This window comes from Ictalurus punctatus, unplaced genomic scaffold, assembly GCF_001660625.3.
Source record: "Ictalurus punctatus breed USDA103 unplaced genomic scaffold, Coco_2.0 Super-Scaffold_100056, whole genome shotgun sequence".
Taxonomy (NCBI): Eukaryota; Metazoa; Chordata; class Actinopteri; order Siluriformes; family Ictaluridae; genus Ictalurus; species Ictalurus punctatus.
The window spans coordinates 1794794-1816137 of record NW_026521088.1 but is presented as its reverse complement, the minus strand read 5'-3'; the positions used below and the strand labels follow the sequence as shown (position 1 = coordinate 1816137).

The 21344-nt window shown below is 42.1% G+C and overlaps 1 protein-coding gene across 5 annotated transcripts in view; it reads left to right on the top strand.

Annotated features, from left to right (window-relative positions):
• The first annotated feature begins 6089 nt into the window (after nt 1–6089).
• The window catches only part of LOC128630379 (NLR family CARD domain-containing protein 3-like), a 37575-nt gene continuing 22320 nt past the window's right edge, over nt 6090–21344 (top strand). The window contains exons 1-8 of one of the 5 annotated variants that reach the window (XM_053678859.1): nt 6090–6173; nt 6333–6454; nt 6910–7026; nt 7408–7462; nt 7700–7907; nt 8192–9959; nt 11912–12085; nt 16356–16529. In XM_053678859.1, the coding sequence (XP_053534834.1) occupies nt 6977–7026; nt 7408–7462; nt 7700–7907; nt 8192–9959; nt 11912–11969 (2139 nt within the window). In that variant the 5' untranslated portion in view covers nt 6090–6173; nt 6333–6454; nt 6910–6976 and the 3' untranslated portion in view covers nt 11970–12085; nt 16356–16529. Of the gene's footprint in view, nt 6174–6295; nt 6455–6909; nt 7027–7407; nt 7463–7699; nt 7908–8191; nt 9960–11911; nt 12086–16355; nt 16530–21344 lie in introns of all 5 variants that reach the window. The other 4 variants (XM_053678860.1, XM_053678858.1, XM_053678862.1 and 1 more) reach the window with 4 other exon arrangements.

Sequence of the window (21344 nt, the reverse complement as noted above, 5' to 3'; positions counted from 1 at the left end):
ACAACACTAGTTGACAATAGTTTTGATTGGTCTAAGGTTCTTAAAGTGGGCGGGGCAGAGTGTTATATGAAGCATGTCAGAGAAATTGTATGGTAAGTGATCATAGCATAGTAAATATCATTCATTATTAATAAGGGTGATAAAGCAATTATAAGTTACCAATGAAGCAAAAGCTCTATGAACAATGTTTTGAAAGACTCTGTCAAATACAATGTTTAAATTTAAAAAGAAACTTTGATTTTTGTAAAATAAGACATTTTAGATAGTGGCCCATTTTACCTTAACCAGCTAGATCAGTTTTGCTCTACCGGTGTGGTTGGGGAGGTGGGTAAACCCTGTGTATAGGTTACTGCTGAAACAAGAGACCACGACAGTCCTTCAGCATTCAATGCAGCAGGAACATTTAGGGTGTGCTGCTGTCAGTGCAACTCATTGTACCACGAGAGCTGTGGAGAAGATGTGCTTTCTATTAAATGAAATATATTTCCAGTGTTGTTGCTATGGCACACTGAACACAGTAGTGTCAATTTACTGTTAAAATGTGTTGTTATCTTTTTATATTGGCCCATTTAACTGAACAGCTGGCCCAATTTGCCTGAACATTGTGTTGTGGCTCAAGAGGATACATGCAGATACTCTAACCCTCATAATTTTAAAACAATGATACTTTTTCACATTTTAATATATATATATATAGAGAGAGGAGAGAGAGAGACCCGTGCTAATTTACAAGAATATCATATTATGTATAGCTTATTTGATGGTATTACAAACCATTTATCAAAAAGTGGCCCATTTTAGCTGTCTTCACCCTATTGATCTCCAGTCATCAAGTTCGGTCGGGTCTCCTTTTTTATATATTAATGAAATTACACAACGGTAAAACAATTCATTTAAAGTTCCCTCCTGTAGTCCTTCATTATATAAATCACTTAAGAGATCTTACACACTTTATAAAATTCAGCTGGGAGTGTGTCAGGTCCCGGGCTTTTCCCCTCGTTTAACTGCAGAATTTCTTCTAATACATCCTCTTCCTTAATGGGGTTTTCTAAATGTTGTGTGTCTATATTTCTTAATGGTGAGCACGTCGTTAAAAAAATCTGTTTGTTTATTTTACTTGAGGCTGCTTGACATCTTTTTCTTATGATATCTCTTATCTTTCTTGTTATTAACAATATTGCCCAAATTGTCTCTAATCTAGTTCTATCAGCTCTCCTGCTCTTTAGCTCTTTTATAACTTTTTGTGGTTTCCTGTATAGTTTGTGTCAATATCCACCTGTAATTGCACTTTTAAAAACCATTCGTCATTTAATTGCCTTAGTTCCGATTTTATTTTATGTAAACAATCGTCATCGTCTATACATCTGTCTCTTAATAGACCTTGCCTTTCTCCATCATTAACCCTAATTGGGCCTGTCCTCAGACCAAACATGCTGATTGTAATTTAATAATTGATGAGCTAGCAAAGAAAGCTGCTGTGGAAGGAATAACATTTTCAGGTGTCACAGGGCTAAAATCAATTGCAGCTAACAACATTAGAGAACCGGTAGGCCTGAAAAGCACTCAGAGTGACCCTTCAGTGACAGAAGCAATCGGACCGAAGAGCAACGGACAAACTATTGTAGACGGTCTGTTTGCCGAGCATGATGCACAGGACAACATGTTAGTGTACAGATGTGGTGACACTCCAGTGTTGATTCCACCTGTAAGACTGCAGCATGATATTTTGTATCGTATCCACAATCAGAAGAAATCAAAGGGACAATTTATCTGGGTCTCAGAAATATGTGTATAATATCACCTAAAGTGACATTCACACAGTTATAGCACGAGAGCAGCAGTGGGACATCAAGAACCATCCCTGGACAAAAGGGCTATGTGGCCGTAATTAGCATTCAGAAAGACATTTGTCTCGATAATCCTTTCACCTCACCATTTGGGGTCACACCTGTAACATCCGTACTGTGAGAAGAGAAAGTGCTCGAATCAAATGCTATCCTTAATTTACATTACATACAGAAAACCTGGTTTGAAACAGTATAAATGTCTGTGTTGATATTATTCAGGCGTTCACTTTGACTCTCAAAGTGCTTCATGTACTTTGTCACTGCCACGCTGTAATAAAGTTATTCTTCTTTGAGATCTTCGACATCCACTTATTTTTAGGGTTAGGGTTTGGGTTAGGGTTTGGGTTAGGGTTAGGGTTAGGGTTCTCTACTCTCTCTCTCTCTCACATACTACTATAACTTTATAAGAATAATAAAAAGGAATATTAAGATATTATAAGGGTACTATCTTATAATAATAATATATATACTCTTTATAAAAAACAGAATAATAGGATATGTAGGACAGTAGAAGAGTAATATAATGATATGATGATATTATGAAGTAGGAAATACAGTAAACCGTTTTTCAAGCAGTATATCTATATATAAAATAGAGATATAGAGCAAATATGAAAATAAATTATAAACTAGAAATGCAGGCTCGCAAGGAAGGCCTTAATTTTAAGAGAGAACCATGAGGAGCCATTTATAAAGGTGGCTGAGTCAAGCTGCCCCCCCGTGAGATAATAGTAAGACCGAGGTCACTCTAGATTGTTTTGTCTCTCCACTTTTGATTTTATGGGTTATTCAAATCCCTTGGTTTTGATTCTCTGGGTTATTAGAAATCCCTTGGTTTTGATTTTCTGGGTTATTGGAAATCCCTTGGTTTTGATTTTATGTGTAATTTGAAAACCCCTGGTTTTGATTCTATGTGTAAGTGGAATGGCCCTTTTCTGGAACATAAGAGTAATGTAGATGAGCTCTTTTTTAACCCTATTGGTAGTGATATCATAGTCTTCTTGAAACATATGGGTTATTTACTGTGTAAGTACAGTATAAATACTGGAGCTTAAGCTCAGGGTATCAGATCACTTCTGAGAATTCTCATCGGTGTGGATCTCGTGTAGTGGAACGGAACCAATAAAGCTGGACCCTTGCTTCTTCTCACTCACGGCTGGTGTTTTTTTTCTATCTCCAACTGGGCTCAGAGGTAGATGTGAGTATTGGCTTCTAAGTTGAATTTTAAGTGTTTTTGGGTAATAGGCTAAATTTGAGCCAGCACTTGTCCTCTTGAATCTTGTCCTGAAGCAACAAAAGTAAGAAATTCCAGAGTTCGTTCAGTATCAAATTTGGCAAATGCTTCCTATTTTTTCTTCAGCTGCAATCACATACTTCCTCAAGTCTGTAGAAGTTCAGTAGCATCATTTTTGGTGGTGCCCCGGAATAAATTATGTGAATCTGCATCAAATGACCAACAAAGCAATACTAGCGTGACTGGAATTTGTACTTTTTGGGTTTCTATCAATTAAGCAGAATATAGATATAAATTTCCCCAAAGAGGAAATGTTTCCACCATGGGTGCATAAAAAAAAAACAACAACACCATAATAAATGGTTAATTAATAATTATAATGGTCAGAAGATAGAAGTGGAAACCTTTATTTGTCAATTATACATTACAGCACAGTGAAATTCTCTTCCCAGCTTGTTAGGAAGTTGGGGTCAGAGTACAGGGTCAGCTGTGATTCGGTGACCCTGGAGCAGAGAGGGTTAAGGGCCTTGCTCAAGGCCTCAACAGTGGCAGCACTGGGGCTTATACAGAGCATTAACCGTTGAGCCACCACTGCCCACAATGTATTATTTTTATGTCAAAATAATACAATAAACAGTAATAATGCTGATGAGCTCTGTTTGTGTAAAATACCCAAAACCTACCTCTGTTTTAGGCGGCGTTGTGTGTTGTGCTGGATGGAGCATGACTGCCCTCCTGTGGCCAAACTCGGGAACGGCAATTTCCCAGAAGCGGTATTCTGTAATTTATCTTTTAATAATGGTGTTTATATGTTTGTAGTATTTAGCCATATTAATATTAATATCTCTCTCCTTTTTCCCCTTTAGGATAATTATTGATGAAACTCATATTTCATTCAGGGGGCACAGTGGAAAGTGCTCAGCACGTTCACCTCACACCTACGGGGCTGTTGGTTTGATTCTCGCCTCCATGTTCTCCGCATGCTTTGTTTCCTCCACGTACTCCGGTTTTCTCCCCAGTCAAAAGGCATGTGTTGTGGGCTGGTTGGCATCTCTATATTGTCCAAAGTGTGAGATTGTGCCCTGCAATGGGTTGGCACCATGTCCAGGGTGTCCCCTGCCTCATGCCTGAATCCCCTGGGATAGGCTCCAGGCTCCCCGTGACCTGTGTAGAATAAGCGGTACAGAGAATAGATGGATGGAAGCATGGAGATTTCATCCATTGCTCTGGATGGATCGTGACTGCCATCATGTGGCCCAGTTTAGGAAGTGCATGTTTCTATGATTTTTTTAGAGCAGCGTTTCCCTACCTTTTTTCAGTCACGGCACCCTTTGAATATTTTCAAAAAATTTGTGCAGCCTACACAAACACTGATGCTAGACAGCGTTAAGCCTGGTTTATACTCGACATGTCCGGCAAAAATGATGTCATTGCGGAGTGTGCGGTCGAGCGTGTTGAGTGCGTGAGGCTTCATTTCTCATGGCGGTCTGCATGGCGCCGGATCCGGAAATGAATGACTTGGAGGCGACTCTTGCCGGAAAGTACCATAGAGAGAGCCAGATGGCACAAAATTCATGGAAAGGTTTTTAAAATAGTGATTTGGATTTGCTTTGTACATACTGCTGAGATAATAAAGCCAAAACTGAAAGTTTTTTGGGGTGCACCATGTTTTCATTCATCAGTATCTTCACAAATAAACACAGTCACTACACTACACCATCAGACACAGTGATTACACCTCATTCTGCTGTCTTTATACGCAGAGACCTTTACACTGATGGTGAACATCCAGAGTGATCATTCTGTAATATCTTTCTTTTCTCTCTATACATAAAGAGATATTTACACTGATGGTGAACATACAGAGTGATCATTCTGTAATATCTTTATTTTCTCTCTATACATAAAGAGATATTTACACTGATGGGAGAATATAATAATCACCTGGTTTTGTAAATGTGAGAAATGACATCTGCAGGAAGCTCGACTTTTTGACTGTCTACAGTAATTGTTAACATTTACAAAATGAGCCTACAATAAATAATAAGTCTATTTAATGAAAGTGGAGGTCCATGTTTAATAAAAATCTAATAGAATGAATAAAATAAATTGAGGTTGTTTAGTTCAGTTTTATACATGTTCTCATATTTATAGCTGTGTGTTGTTGTAATGAGACAAGTGATAATGTCACGGTTTATTGGGTTTTATATGATTATTATTATTATTATATAATTTATTATTATTATTGTTATGAGTGTGTATCTGTCTTATTATTTCTGTGTCTGTGTTATTATTTCAGACATCAGATATTTCTCATCTATATTAAATGTTTTCTACACATTTGATCATTTTAGAAAATGTTTGAAGGATTTTTACACACACCCCTGCTCTCATCAGACAGAACCTCGATTGGGAAACACTGGCTTAGTTACTCGTCTGACCAATGTGTTTAACTTACTCTCCATCATCACTTTTATTCTGAGTAACATTCATTATTCACACAAAAACTACTTACATACCAATCCTCACTAATATCAGGATACTCGCTCTCATTAAGGGGAAAACCAGAAAAAATACATTTCTGCAAATATTTAAGTAAACTTACTCAGTGTATGAGTTCTGCTTCTTTATCTAATGATCTGCTGAGTGTTTCTACTTCCTGTTATTTTATTTTAGTTTATATATTTGTATAGAGCTCAGTGACAGTTGTTCGTGCTGAATGAAGCCACGAGATAATAAATGAAGGTAGTGAAATGATAATGTGTGTGATGTAGATTTTACCAGACTTTTAATTCTGTTCTCTGTATTTGCAGCGTTTTCAGGCTTATACTTTCAGTATTTACAGGCCTTTGCTCGATGGATCAGAAAGCTGTATGATAACAAACCATATCTCTCTTTCTCTCTGTGTGTGTGTGTGTGTGTGTGTGTGTGTGTGTGTGTGTGTGTGTGTGTGTGTGTGTGTATTTATTACCCTACCTCACTGCCCCCCCCCCCCTCCGCAGAATAAACAGGTAGACAGTGAAAGTGAAAGTGAAAGTCAGTCTCCATTTAGTGTGGAGAGGAAAATACACCATTTCAAAAGTAAAAACACAGTGAGTATCTACATCTAAAGCTATAATATATAAACACACTGAATGTACACTAGATGCAGAAGAGTTTTGTGCGTTTGTACTGAAGTTTGAATGTACACAGGTTGTTTTATGACTTGATACAGTGACTATTTCCTGTAAGTGAACTCTGTGCTGATACAGGGTTTGATTTAACACGCCGATGTTGCAGTGAAGTAAACGTGTGTCCTGCTGTAATCTGGAGAAGGAGACATGACCTCCAACATGAGTGTGTCTGGAGAACAGGACTTAAAGAGAGACGAGAGGTGAGTAACTTTTCCATTCACCAGCAATAAATACACACCGTCTCATGGAACAGATCTGTATCTCTAAACACTCACTAGTTAACAGAGGAACTAAAGTTTGCTTTAAGGTGTTTAATAGCAGTGAATATATCACTGATCTGATCTAAGAACAGTTTAGAGAAATCATTCACTGAGAGAAGAGTAAAAAGGACTGTGCAATGTGGAGAAGAGCAGCGTAGCTTTGAGTCGGTGAATTCTACAGGCTTTAAGACCCAGCTGAGTCAGTTATCTGTGATTGGGACTCCTGACATCAGTGTAATTCCTGAGGTATGAGGTGTGTCTCCTGTTTGAATAAGTGTGCAGACTGGAGCTGAATTAAAAAGATGGAATTATTGGTGTTTAATGATGAACACATTGTGTAACAGTGCTGAGACAGCAGAGTATTAATTATTGCTGATATTTCTGTTTAATTCTAGAATGAAGGAGGGAAAGAGATCAGACTCACCAGAACCCAGCTGTGTGTCCATGAAGAGTGACTGATCAATGGAGCAACCACTTACCTTCAGAGACGGAGCCAGTTCTCCTGATGTGAGGTCAGTACAGTGAGGTGTTTTACAGCAATGTTCCACCTGATCAAACTCACTGGTCTCATTCTGAAGCAGTAAAACACTAAACTGTGCAGTGCTGCAGCTCTCAGACTGGCAGTGAGGAAAACTGCTTTAAGAGTTCAGTTCAGCCTGCAGTCCCTGAGCTGGAGGGTCTGTGGTGCTACACAGCAACATTTACACCTGGGACATTAATGACTAGATGACTATTTTATTCATAAACATGTTAGTGTCAGTGAGAAATCCTGAAATCAGTGTATTGTGTTAAGAGGATAGTGTTATATATCTGTCTCTGTATTTATTAGTGTGTGTTGTGCAGCTATGAATACATATAGTCTATATTACATCATGTGTTTTATTTCTTCACAGACCACAACAGAAGAAATCAAACCTCAGCAGAAATCAGTTGGACTCCATATTCAAGGTGTGTGTCTTTTTAATGTGTGTAACTTGTGTGTGAGCAGGTTGCAGGTTTTTTTTTTTTATTTAAGATCATGACAATTTACAGATTTAATAATGTGCAGCAGCATTATGGGTAATTGGACAGAATTTCAGCTGTAACTGTGGTAATAGAAAGAGACTTTTATTCTTTTCACAAAATAAAAGCATCTCTAAGTGTGTAACATTATAATATTTAGATGTGTTCCTGTGTGTTTCTAAGCAGGAGCTGGAACACAAAGTCATCACTCTGATAAAGAATGAGCTGAAGACATTTAGGAAGCTCCTGAGTCCAGATTACCCAGCATGCACTGAGAGGGAGGTGGAGGATGAGGAGGATCTGCACAGTGTCAGAGAGGTAGCGCTGAAGATCACACTGCACATCCTGAAGAACATGAACCACACAGATCTCGCTAACACACTGCACAACAGTAAGAGCTCTGAGTCATGGCTTTATTCCATCAGGTCCACTTTAGAGAAAGGAAATAGTTTTAGATAGGAACACTTTTAGTTTGAAGTTTGAGTTTAGTATCATGTACATCTGCTGCTTTTCTGTTCTGTTCGTGGTCCAGCTTGTGGTGACTCTGTACAATGGTCCTGTTCCTTCAGGAATATTTACTACATGAATCAGGAATGAACAGCAGCATTTCAATTTTACATTTAATCCTGTGTTCAGTGATTTTACATTAAAACATCTTATTACTTTGTTTATTAGAGTCTGTGGCCTCTGTGTATCAGACAAAGCTGAAATCCAGCCTGAGAGAGAAGTTTAAAAGAATTAATGAAGGAATCTCACAGCATGGAAGCTCAGCACTTCTGAATGAGATCTATACAGAGCTCTACATCACAGAGGGTTGGAGTGGAGACGTCAATAATGAACATGAGGTGAGACAGATTGAGACAGCGTCCAGGAGACCAGCAGCACAGGAGACACCCATCAAATGTAATGATCTCTTTAAAGACAAGTCCATCAGAAGTGTGCTGACGAAAGGGGTTGCTGGAATTGGAAAAACAGTCTCGGTGCAGAAGTTCATTCTGGACTGGGCTGAAGGAAAAGCAAATCAGGACGTCACCTTCATGTTTCCACTTCCCTTTAGAGAGCTGAATCTGATGAAGCAGAAACATCTCAGTCTGATGGATCTTCTTCATCACTTTTTCCCTGAAATGAGAAAACTAGAATTAATAGACTCCTACAAAGTGCTGTTGATCTTTGATGGTCTGGATGAGTGTCGACTTCCTCTAAATTTCCAGAAGAATGAGAGACTGTGTGATGTGACAGTGTCAGCCTCAGTGGATGTGCTGCTGACGAACCTCATCAAGGGGAATCTGCTTTTCTCTGCTCTCCTCTGGATAACCTCTCGACCAGGAGCAGCCAATCAGATCCCTCCTGAGTGTGCAGAAAAGGTAACAGAGGTACGAGGGTTCAGTGATCCTCAGAAAGAGGAGTACTTCAGGAAGAGGATCAGTGATCAGAGCCTGGCTGATAAAATCATCTTACACATGAAGTCTTCAAGAAGCCTCTACATCATGTGCCACATCCCAGTCTTCTGCTGGATCTCAGCCACTGTTCTAGAGAGAATGTTGGGTGAAGCAGAGAGTGGAGAGATCCCCAAGACTCTGACTCAAATGTTCACACACTTCCTGATCTTTCAGATCAAACACAAGGACCAAAAATACCATCAGAAATGTGACCCTGATCCTCAGCAGACCAGAGAGAGTATCCTGGCACTGGGAAAACTGGCTTTCCAACAGCTGGAGAAAGGAAAACTGATCTTCTATGAGGAAGACCTGAGAGAGTGTGGCATTGATGTGAGAGAAGTGTCAGTGTACTCAGGAGTGTGTATCCAAATCTTCAGAGAGGAGTTTGGGCTTCACCTGGGGAAGGTGTTCAGCTTTGTACATCTGAGTGTTCAGGAGTTTCTGGCTGCTTTATACACATTTCTCTCCTTCATCAGCAGAAATGTAACAGAACAACCAACCATTAATCTGTCTGATCTTCTCAACAAGTCAAACATGTCTGATCTCCTCAAGAGTGCAGTGGACAAGGCCTTACAGAGTGAGAACGGACACCTGGACCTGTTCCTCCGTTTCCTTCTGGGTCTCTCACTGGAGTCCAATCAGACTCTCTTACGAGGGTTAATGCCACAGACAGGAAGCAGCTCTCACAGCAAACAGGAAACAGTCGAGTACATCAAGGAGAAGATCAGGGAGAATCCATCTCCAGAGAAATCCATCAATCTGTTCCACTGTCTGAATGAACTGAATGATCATTCTCTAGTGCAGGAAGTACAGACTTACCTGAACAGAGGAGGTTACAGTCGTCTCAGGGGAACCATACTCTCTCCTGCTCAGTGGTCAGCTCTGGTGTTTGTGTTACTGAACTCAGATCAGGAGCTGGATGAGTTTAATTTGAGTAAATATGACCGATCAGAGGAATGTCTTCTGAAGCTGCTGCCAGTGGTCAAAGCCTCCAGAAGAGCTGTGTGAGTATTTTTATTTATAAATGTATTACTGCATGGTTTATGATTTTAATGTAACACTGAACTGCACTGTTTGGATTAATGCTGGTTAATAATTACTCTAATCATCTTTAAACAAACCTCTGGTACTGTTAAAGAAGAGTTTCACTCTTTACACCAACACGTTACGTCTGCACTGAGGGCGGGGCCATGTGGACAAAACCTTCTATCACCATTTATTACCTTTTCTCTAAAACTGATGAAGAAATGATCTCTACAGAATAACTGCATGTATTCATCACTGCTTTTTGATCAATTTGTGATCTAAATCACCAGTGAAAGGCACTTTTTCTTTTCTCCTTTCATTTGAAAGTTACATTGAACAGAACTTCACAAACGAGAAGAAGAAAAACAGAACACTGTCACCATGGGAACAATATGAATACAACATGTGACATTGGTGATATAGAGGATATAGGAAAATATCTATCCATAGACATGATTGATTATTCTATTTTCTGGTCCTATGATGTGTATCAGCGTATCACTATCGCCCAATCTGCACTGAGGGACACATGTGAGAGTGTCGTGGAAAACAATCTTTCCAACCTAAGTTAAAGACTTCAGAGACAGAGGGTTTGTAGATGCCAAAGGTCATCAAACTTTATTGAAACAACAAAGTGAGACAGTCTGCAGAAAGTCTGAATTAAACACACACACACACACACACACGTCTTTATATACTTTTCTGAAGCAGTTAAATTATCCCTAGTCGGGGCATTAACCTCTTCTTTCTGAAAACAAACCAATCTCCATCGCCGTAATGAATTATTCATATCTATATGATACATTACATTTGTGGTGCATGCGTTGTTAGTTGGATTTTCTTATGGTTTTATTGGGACAAGGTCATTTTTTGCAGCGCATGCGCCTTGCGTTGAATTTTCTGAAAGGTTTCATCAGGACAGGATTTTTACCTTGTCCCAAAATTCACCCTTATGCCTTAATGACTTTCTGACTTTAGTCCCAGCCTGGTACACTTCATTCTGGAAGTCTGATCTGTTATTGTGACACTGGTATTGAAGCTTAAAGGGCCTTGATTGGAAACACAGTTCTGGTGAATGTCTAATTGCTCATTTATTGCCAGAATAAAGCTGCTTTAGACAAAACACACGGTTCTTCTAACTCAGGTTAGACAGGACATACAGAGATACAGAAAAACACCTGATGTTCAGTAACACATAGATGTCTTCTAGCTCACTACACACTTACAACTAGAACTTGATTAAAACTCTTCTGTGCTTTTTCACTTTCACACCGACCTTGTTTGGTTTGGACCGATCAGACTTTCTCTTTAGATTGGATCTGGTGTGGGATTAGTTTACAGGATGAAAGAGGATTGTCCTCGAGGACGGATTTCCAGTTAGCAAAAATATCATAATCCCTCTGTGCAGATCAAGGGATGCGTCCTGTTTACAACTTTAATCTCTAACAAAAAATGTGTGAATATTTACCATAAACAAACAAACAAACAAACAAATAAATAATGCATGCACTGTGTGAGACGGATTTCCAGTTACTCGTCAATTTACTCCACACACTCTCTCACACACACACACTCACTCACACACACACACACTCTCTCTGTCTCTCTCACACACACTCACACACACACACACAGACTCTCACACACACACAGACTTTTTTACATGTACGTCCCTTAAAAATGGTTTCCATTATTCAAACGAAAACCCTTCTGATTTCATTTCAATAATAATAATAATAATAATAATAATAATAATAATAATAATAATAATAATAATAATAATAGTAATGCTGATGTGGTGTCCTGTCCTCTGATTTGTGTGTGTGAGAGAAACACACTCACATTTCTGTTACATGGTAAAGAGTAAGTGTATTATGGCTGTGTGTGTGTTTGAGATCAGTGTTCTGATATTTCATCATTTCTCTTCCAGTCTGTGTTGGTGTGATCTGACAGAGGAAAGCTGTAGAGTTCTGTCCTCAGTTCTCTGATCAAACTCCTCCAGAGTGAGAGAACTGGACCTGAGTAACAATAACCTGCAGGATTCAGGAGTGAAGCTGCTCTCTGCTGGACTGGAGAATCCACACTGTACACTGGAGATACTGAGGTACACACACACACACACACACACACACACACACACACACACACTGTACACTGGAGATACACACACACACACACACACACACACACACACTGTACACTGGAGATACACACACACACACACACACACACACACACTGTACACTGGAGATACACACACACACACACACACACACACACACACTGTACACTGGAGATACACACACACACACACACACACACACACACTGTACACTGGAGATACACACACACACACACACACACTGTACACTGGAGATACACACACACACACACACACACACACTGTACACTGGAGATACACACACACACACACACACACACACTGTACACTGGAGATATATATACACACACACACACACACACACACACACACACTGTCACTGGAGATACTGAGGTACATGCACACATACACACACACACACACACACACACACACACACACACTCTCTCACACACACACACATACTCTCTCACACACACACCCACACAAACACACCTACTCTGTCTCACACACAAACACTCCCTTGTACTTCCCTTAAAAATGGTTTCAATTATTATAAAGCATTTATTCAAACAAAAACCCTTCTGTTTTCATTTCAATAATAATAATAATAATAATAATAATAATAATAATAATAATAATAATAATGTTGTGGATAAAAATGACATGAAATAAACATGAGGGAGACTTAGTATGAGTAATATGTAATTTTATTGATAATTCACAGGACTGGTGGGTGCATAATCTTGAGGAGAGCGGTGGGGGGGGGGGGGGGGGTGCGTCCTGGGGACATGGGATAGTCAGCGAAGGTGAAGTGAGAGGACCACTGAGAATGGGGCGGACTGACAGGTGAGAAGAGGGAAGAATGGTCGGGGCCCAGGTCAGAGAAGGTGACATCTTCCTCAGACTGAAAGCTGGCGGGGGGTTCTGGCTGGGTAGAGGCGTCAATACACATGTTCACGGAGCAGATTCTGTATCGGAGAGGGGGGGGGGACCCCGCATTTCCATTTCCAGAGGGGGTGCTGCAAAGAAAGTTAAGTAGCACCATGATATCAGCAGTGAGATGCACAAGCTGATAATGAGTGTCCAGATCGAGATCCAGAATCCAGATCCAGTAAAGGGGAGAAGAAGGAATGACAATGGGCACGTAGACACACAGAAGCGGTATTAAGCGGATTATTGACGAATTGGATTCACACTTTAGAGATCTTTAAGAGTACTACACTATGGTTTATTAGTCGAAGAGTCAAAAAGAAGTATAAGAGCTGAGGAGTGCTAACACACACACACACACACCCCATTATAACTTTATAAGAATAATAAAAAGGAGTATTAAGATATTATAAGGGTAATATGAATGAATGAATGCCTTTTATTGTCACTATACAAATGTACAATGAAATTAAGAGCCACTCCTTTTTGTTCCGTGCACACATGTACATTCAATAAACAAGAAGAATAAACAGATAAATAAACAAGATAAACAAGATATTGGGGTGGATGGGGGAGGTACTATGAAATTCACAGTTTTGAGACACTATATACATATGCTGTGAACTCAGTACATGTATGTGTTTATAATGGTAATAGCTTTCGGGAAGAAACTATTCTTAAATCTACTAGTGCTTGTTTTGATGCACTTGTAACATCTCCCTGAGGGCAACAGATTGAACAGATCAAAGCCAGGGTGAGAACTGTACTTAATGATGGGTTTTTCCTCTGCTGAGGCAACGGTAGGTGTAAATATCCATCAGGGAGGGGAGAGGGCAGCCAATGATCTTCTGTGCTGCTCTTACTACTCTCTGAAGCCTCTTCCTGTCTGCTGCGGTGCAGCTACTCTACCACACCGTGATACAGTATGTCAGCAGGCTCTCGACGGACGAGCGGTAGAAGATCAGCAGCAGATTGGAGTCCAGATTGTACTTCCTGAGAACCCTCAGGAAGTGTAGCCACGTTTGAGCCTTCTTGATAACCGCTGTGATGTCCGTCCAGGAGATGTTTGCAGAGATAAGGATGCCAAGAAACCGGACGGTGTGGACCCTCTCCACACACTCACCATTAATGAAAAGGGCGGCCAGCTCAGTGTTGTGTTTTCTGAAGTCTACAATGAGTTCCTTGGTTTTCTTGGTGTTTAGAGTCAGATTGTTCTTTGAACACCAGGCTGCCAAGTTTAGGACTTCCTCTCTGTAGGCTGCCTCATCTCCTTTTGAGATGAGTCCGACCACTGTGGTGTCGTCAGCAAACTTGATAAGATTATTGTTGTGGACTGGTCTACAGTTGTATGTGTAGAGACAGTACAGGAGGGGGCTCAACACACAGCCCTGTGGAGAACCTGTGCTCAACGTGCGAGTGGAGGAGAGGTGGGGTCCGGGTCTCACTGTCTGGGACCGGTTGGTGAGAAAGTCCTTTATCCAGGCACACGTGAGGTGGGGGAGGCCAACGGTGACCAATTTGGTGATGAGAATGTCAGGAATTATTGTATTAAAAGCCGAACAGTAATCCACAAAAAGCATCCGGACGTAGCTCTGTTGCTGCTCTAGATGTCTCAACACGTAGTGGACAGCTATGGCGATAGCATCCTCTGTGTATCTGTTCGCACGATAAGCGAGTTGAAAAGGATCGAAATCTGGGGGGAGGTAGTCCTTCATGTGCTGAAGAATCAATCTCTCAAAGCCCTTCTTGATAACTGGAGTGAGGGCCACAGGACGATAATCATTCAGGCTAGTGGTGGGCGACTTCTTTGGCACTGGGATGATTATGGCTGATTTTAGGCAGGCCGGGATGACTGCTTGGGCCAGGGAGAGATTGAAAATTCTGGTAAAGATGTGGGCAAGCTGGTGGGCACATGATCTGAGCACCTTACCAGGTACACCGTCTGGGCCAGCAGCCTTCCTGGGGTTCACTGCCAGAAACATCCGTCTAACATCGTGTTCCCTCACAGTAAGTAGAGTGGTGCAGGAACCAGAAAGGAATGGAGGCAGGGCTGGACTGGTACGGGGGCCAGATGAGGGTGGAGGTGGGGCTGGAGCAGATGAGTGCTGTTGTTGTGATGTTTCAAAGCGAGCAAAGAAGCAATTTAGCTCTTCTGCCAGCATCGCACTCAGGTCTCCTGTTGTCGCCTCACGTTCTCTGTAGTTCGTGATGTTCTGTATGCCTTGCCACACCTCCCGTTTATTTTTTCTGGACAGGTGGGACTCTATGCCCCTCTTATAGGCCGCCTTAGTTTCCTTAATACCACCTTTCAGGTTGGCACGGGCAGCTCTGTACAGAGCTCTATTACCAGCTCTATTATTATTAATATCGTATAATAATAGAAAATTCTTTATAAAAAAACAGAATAGTAGGATATGTAGGACAATAGAAGGGTAATATAATGATATTATGAAGTAGGAAGTACATTAAACCATTTTTCAAGCAGTATAACTATATATAAAATAGAGATATAGAGCATATATGAAAATAAATTATAGACTAGAAATACAGGAAAAAGTAACTTACTCATACTTCAGATGGTGAAGATTCTTTCTCACAAGGAAGGCCTTAATTTTAAGAGAAAACCATGAGGAGGCATTTATAAGGGTAGCTGAGTCAAGCTGCCCCCCCCCCCATGCGAGATAATAGTGAGACCAAGGTCACTCGTTGTTTTGTCTCTCCACTTTTGAAGCTAATGGTAAATTTAAAAGCCCTGTTTTTTGAGCTAATGGTAAGTTGAATAGCCCTTTTTTAGAACATAATGGTAATGTAGATTAGCTCTTTTTTAACCCTATTGGTATTGATATCATAGTCTTTTTGAAACATATTGGTTATTTACTGTGTAAATACAGTATAAATACTGGAGCTCAAGCTCAGGGTGTCAGATCACTTCTGAGAATTCTCTTCGGTGTGGATCTCGTGTGGTGGAACGGAACCAATAAATCTGGACCCTTGCTTCTTCTCACTCACGGCTGGTGTCTTTTTTTCTATCTCCAACTGGGTTCAGAGGTAGATGTGAGTATTTGCTTCTATGTTGAATTTTAAGTGTTTTTGGGTAATAGGCTAAATTTGAGCCAGCAATAATGATAACAGTAATAATAATAATAATAATAATAATAATAATAATAATAATAATAATGCTGACGTGGTGTCCTGTTCTCTAATTTCTGTGTGAGAGAGAAACACACTCACATTTCTGTTACATGGTAAAGAGTGAGTGTATTATGGCTGTGTGTGTGTTTGAGGTCAGTGTTCTGATATTTCATAATTTCTCTTCCAGACCATGTTGGTGTAATCTGACAGAGGAAAGCTGTAGAGTTCTGTCCTCAGTTCTCAGATCAAACTCCTCCAGTCTGAGAGAACTGGACCTGAGTCACAATAACCTGCAGGATTCAGGAGTGAAGTAGCTCTCTGCTGGACTGGAGAATTCACACAGTACACTGGAGATACTGAGGTACACACACACACACACACATACAGTACACTGGAGATACTGAGGTACACACACACACACACACACACACACACACACACACACAGGAGATACTGAGGTACACACACACACACACACACACACACACACACACACACACAGTACACTGGAGATACTGAGGTACACACACACACACACACACACACACACACACAGACACACAGGAGATACTGAGGTACACACACACACACACACATAGGAGATACTGAGGTACACACACACACACACACACACACACACACACACACACACAGGAGATACTGAGGTACACACACACACACACACTCACACACAGTACACTGGAGATACTGAGGCACACACACACACACACACACACACACACACACACACAGGAGATACTGAGGTACACACACACACACACACACACAGTACACTGGAGATACTGAGGTACACACACACACACACACACACACACACACACACACACAGGATATACTGAGGTACACACACACACACACACACACAGGAGATACTGAGGTACGTACACATACACACACAGTACACTGGAGATACTGAGGTACACACACACACACACACACACACACACACACACACACACAGGAGATACTGAGGTACACACACACACACAGGAGATACTGAGGTACACACACACACACACACACACACACACACACACACACACACACACAGGAGATACTGAGGTACACACACACACACACAGGAGATACTGAGGTACACACACACACACACACACACACACACACAGAGGAGATACTGAGGTACACACACACACACACACAGGAGATACTGAGGTACACACACACACACACACAAACACACACGAGATACTGAGGTACACACACACACACACACGAGATACTGAGGTACACACACACACACACACACGAGATACTGAGGTACACACACACACACACACACACAGGAGATACTGAGGTACACACACACACACACAGGAGATACTGAGGTACACACACACACACACACACACACACACAGGAGATACTGAGGTACACACACACACACACACACAGGAGATACTGAGGTACACACACACACACAGGAGATACTGACGTACACACACACACACACACACACACACAACACAGACAGGAGATACTGAGGTACACACACACACACACACACACACACACACACACACACAGGAGATACTGAGGGGTACACACACACACACACACACACACACACACAGGAGATACTGAGGTACACACACACACACACACACACAGGAGATACTGAGGTACACACACACACACACACACACACACACACACACACACAGGAGATACTGAGGTACACACACACACACACACACACACACACAGTACACTGGAGATACTGAGGTACACACACACACACAGGAAATACTGAGGTACACACACACACACACACACACACAGTACACTGGAGATACTGAGGTACACACACACACACACACACACACACACAGGAGATACTGAGGTACACACACACACACACAGTACACTGGAGATACTGAGGTACACACACACACACACACACACACAGGAGATACTGAGGTACACACACACACAGGAGATACTGAGGTACACACACACACACACACACACACACAGGAGATACTGAGGTACACACACACACACACACACACACACAGGAGATACTGAGGTACACACACACACACACACAGGAGATACTGAGGTACACACACACACACAGGAGATACTGAGGTACACACACACACACACACAGGATATACTGAGGTACACACACACACACACACACACACACACACACACAGGAGATACTGAGGTACACACACACACACACACACAGGAGATACTGAGGTACACACACACACACACACACACACACACACAGGAGATACTGAGGTACACACACACACACACACACAGGAGATACTGAGGTACACACACACACAGGAGATACTGAGGTACACACACACACACACATACACAGGAGATACTGAGGTACACACACACACACACAGACAGGAGATACTGAGGTACACACACACACACACACACACACACACAGGAGATACTGAGGTACACACACACACACACACACACACACACACACACAGGAGATACTGAGGTACACACACACACACACAGGAGATACTGAGGTACACACACACACACACACAGTACACTGGAGATACTGAGGTACACACACACACACACACAGTACACTGGAGATACTGAGGTACACACACACACACACACACACACACACACACACAGGAGATACTGAGGTACACACACACACACACACACACACACAGTACACTGGAGATACTGAGGTACACACACACACACACACACACACACACACACACAGGAGATACTGAGGTACACACACACACACACACACACAGGAGATACTGAGGTACACACACACACACACACACACACAGGAGATACTGAGGTACACACACACACAAACACACACACACACACACACACACACACAGGAGATACTGAGGTACACACACACACACACACACACACACACACACACAGGAGATACTGAGGTACACACACACACACACACACACACACACAGGAGATACTGAGGTACACACACACACACACACACACACGAGATACTGAGGTACACACACACACACACACACACACAGGAGATACTGAGGTACACGCACACACACACACACACTCACAGGAGATACTGAGGTACACACACACACAAGAGATACTGAGGTACACACACACACACACACACACACACACAGGAGATACTGAGGTACACACACACACACACACACACACACGAGATACTGAGGTACACACACACACACACGAGATACTGAGGTACACACACACACACACACACACAGGAGATACTGAGGTACACACACACACACACACACACACGAGATACTGAGGTACACACACACACACACACACACACACACGAGATACTGAGATACACACACACACACACGAGATACTGAGGTACACACACACACACACACACACACACGAGATACTGAGGTACACACACACACACACACACACACAGTACACTGGAGATACTGAGGTACACACACACACACACACACACACACGAGATACTGTGGTACACACACACACACAGTACACTGGAGATACTGAGGTACACACACACACACACACACACAGGAGATACTGAGGTACACACACACACACACACACACACACACACAGGAGATACTGAGGTACACACACACACACACACACACACAGGAGATACTGAGGTACACACACACAGTACACTGGAGATACTGAGGTACACACACACACACACACACACACACACAGGAGATACTGAGGTACACACACACACACACACACACACACACAGGAGATACTGAGGTACACACACACACACACACACACACAGGAGATACTGAGGTACACACACACACACACACACACACATACAGGAGATACTGAGGTACACACATACACACACACACAGGAGATACTGAGGTACACACACACACACACACACACACACACACACACAGGAGATACTGAGGTGCACACACACACACACACACACACACACGAGATACTGAGGTACACACACACACAGGAGATACTGAGGTACACACACACACACACACACACACACACACACACAGGAGATACTGAGGTACACACACACACACACACACACACAGGAGTTACTGAGGTACACACACACACACACACACACACACGAGATACTGAGGTACACACACACACACACACACACACACACAGGAGATACTGAGGTACACACACACACACACACACACACTCACAGGAGATACTGAGGTACACACACACTCACAGGAGATACTGAGGTACACACACACACACACACACACACACACACACACGAGATACTGAGGTACACACACACACACACACACAGGAGATACTGAGGTACACACACACACACACACACACACACGAGATACTGAGGTACACACACACACACACGAGATACTGAGGTACACACACACACACACACACAGGAGATACTGAGGTACACACACACACACACACGAGATACTGAGGTACACACACACACACACACACACACACACACAGCGGATACTGAGGTACACACACACACACACACGAGATAACTGAGGTACACCACACACACACAGGAGATACTGAGGTACCACACACACACACACGAGATACTGAGGTACCACACACACACACAACACGAGCTACTGAGGTACACCACACCCAACACAGGAGATACTGATGGTACACACATCACACACGACAGGATTACTGAGGATACTACAGGTACACACACACACACACACACACAGGAGATACTGATGGTACACAACACACCACACACACAGGGAGTGTACTGAGGATACAACACGACACACACACCCACACATGAGATACTATGAGGTACACACAACACACACACACCACACAGGAGATTACTTGAGGTACACACACACACACACACACTCACAGGAGATACTGAGGTACACACACACACACACACACACACACACGAGATACTGAGGTACACACACACACACACACACTCACAGGAGATACTTGAGGTACACACACACACACACACACACGGAGATACTGAAGGTACACACACACACACACACACAGCGAGATACTGAGGTACACACACACCACACCACACGAGATACTGAGGTACCACACACACACACACACACACACATGAGATACTGAGGTACACACACACACACAC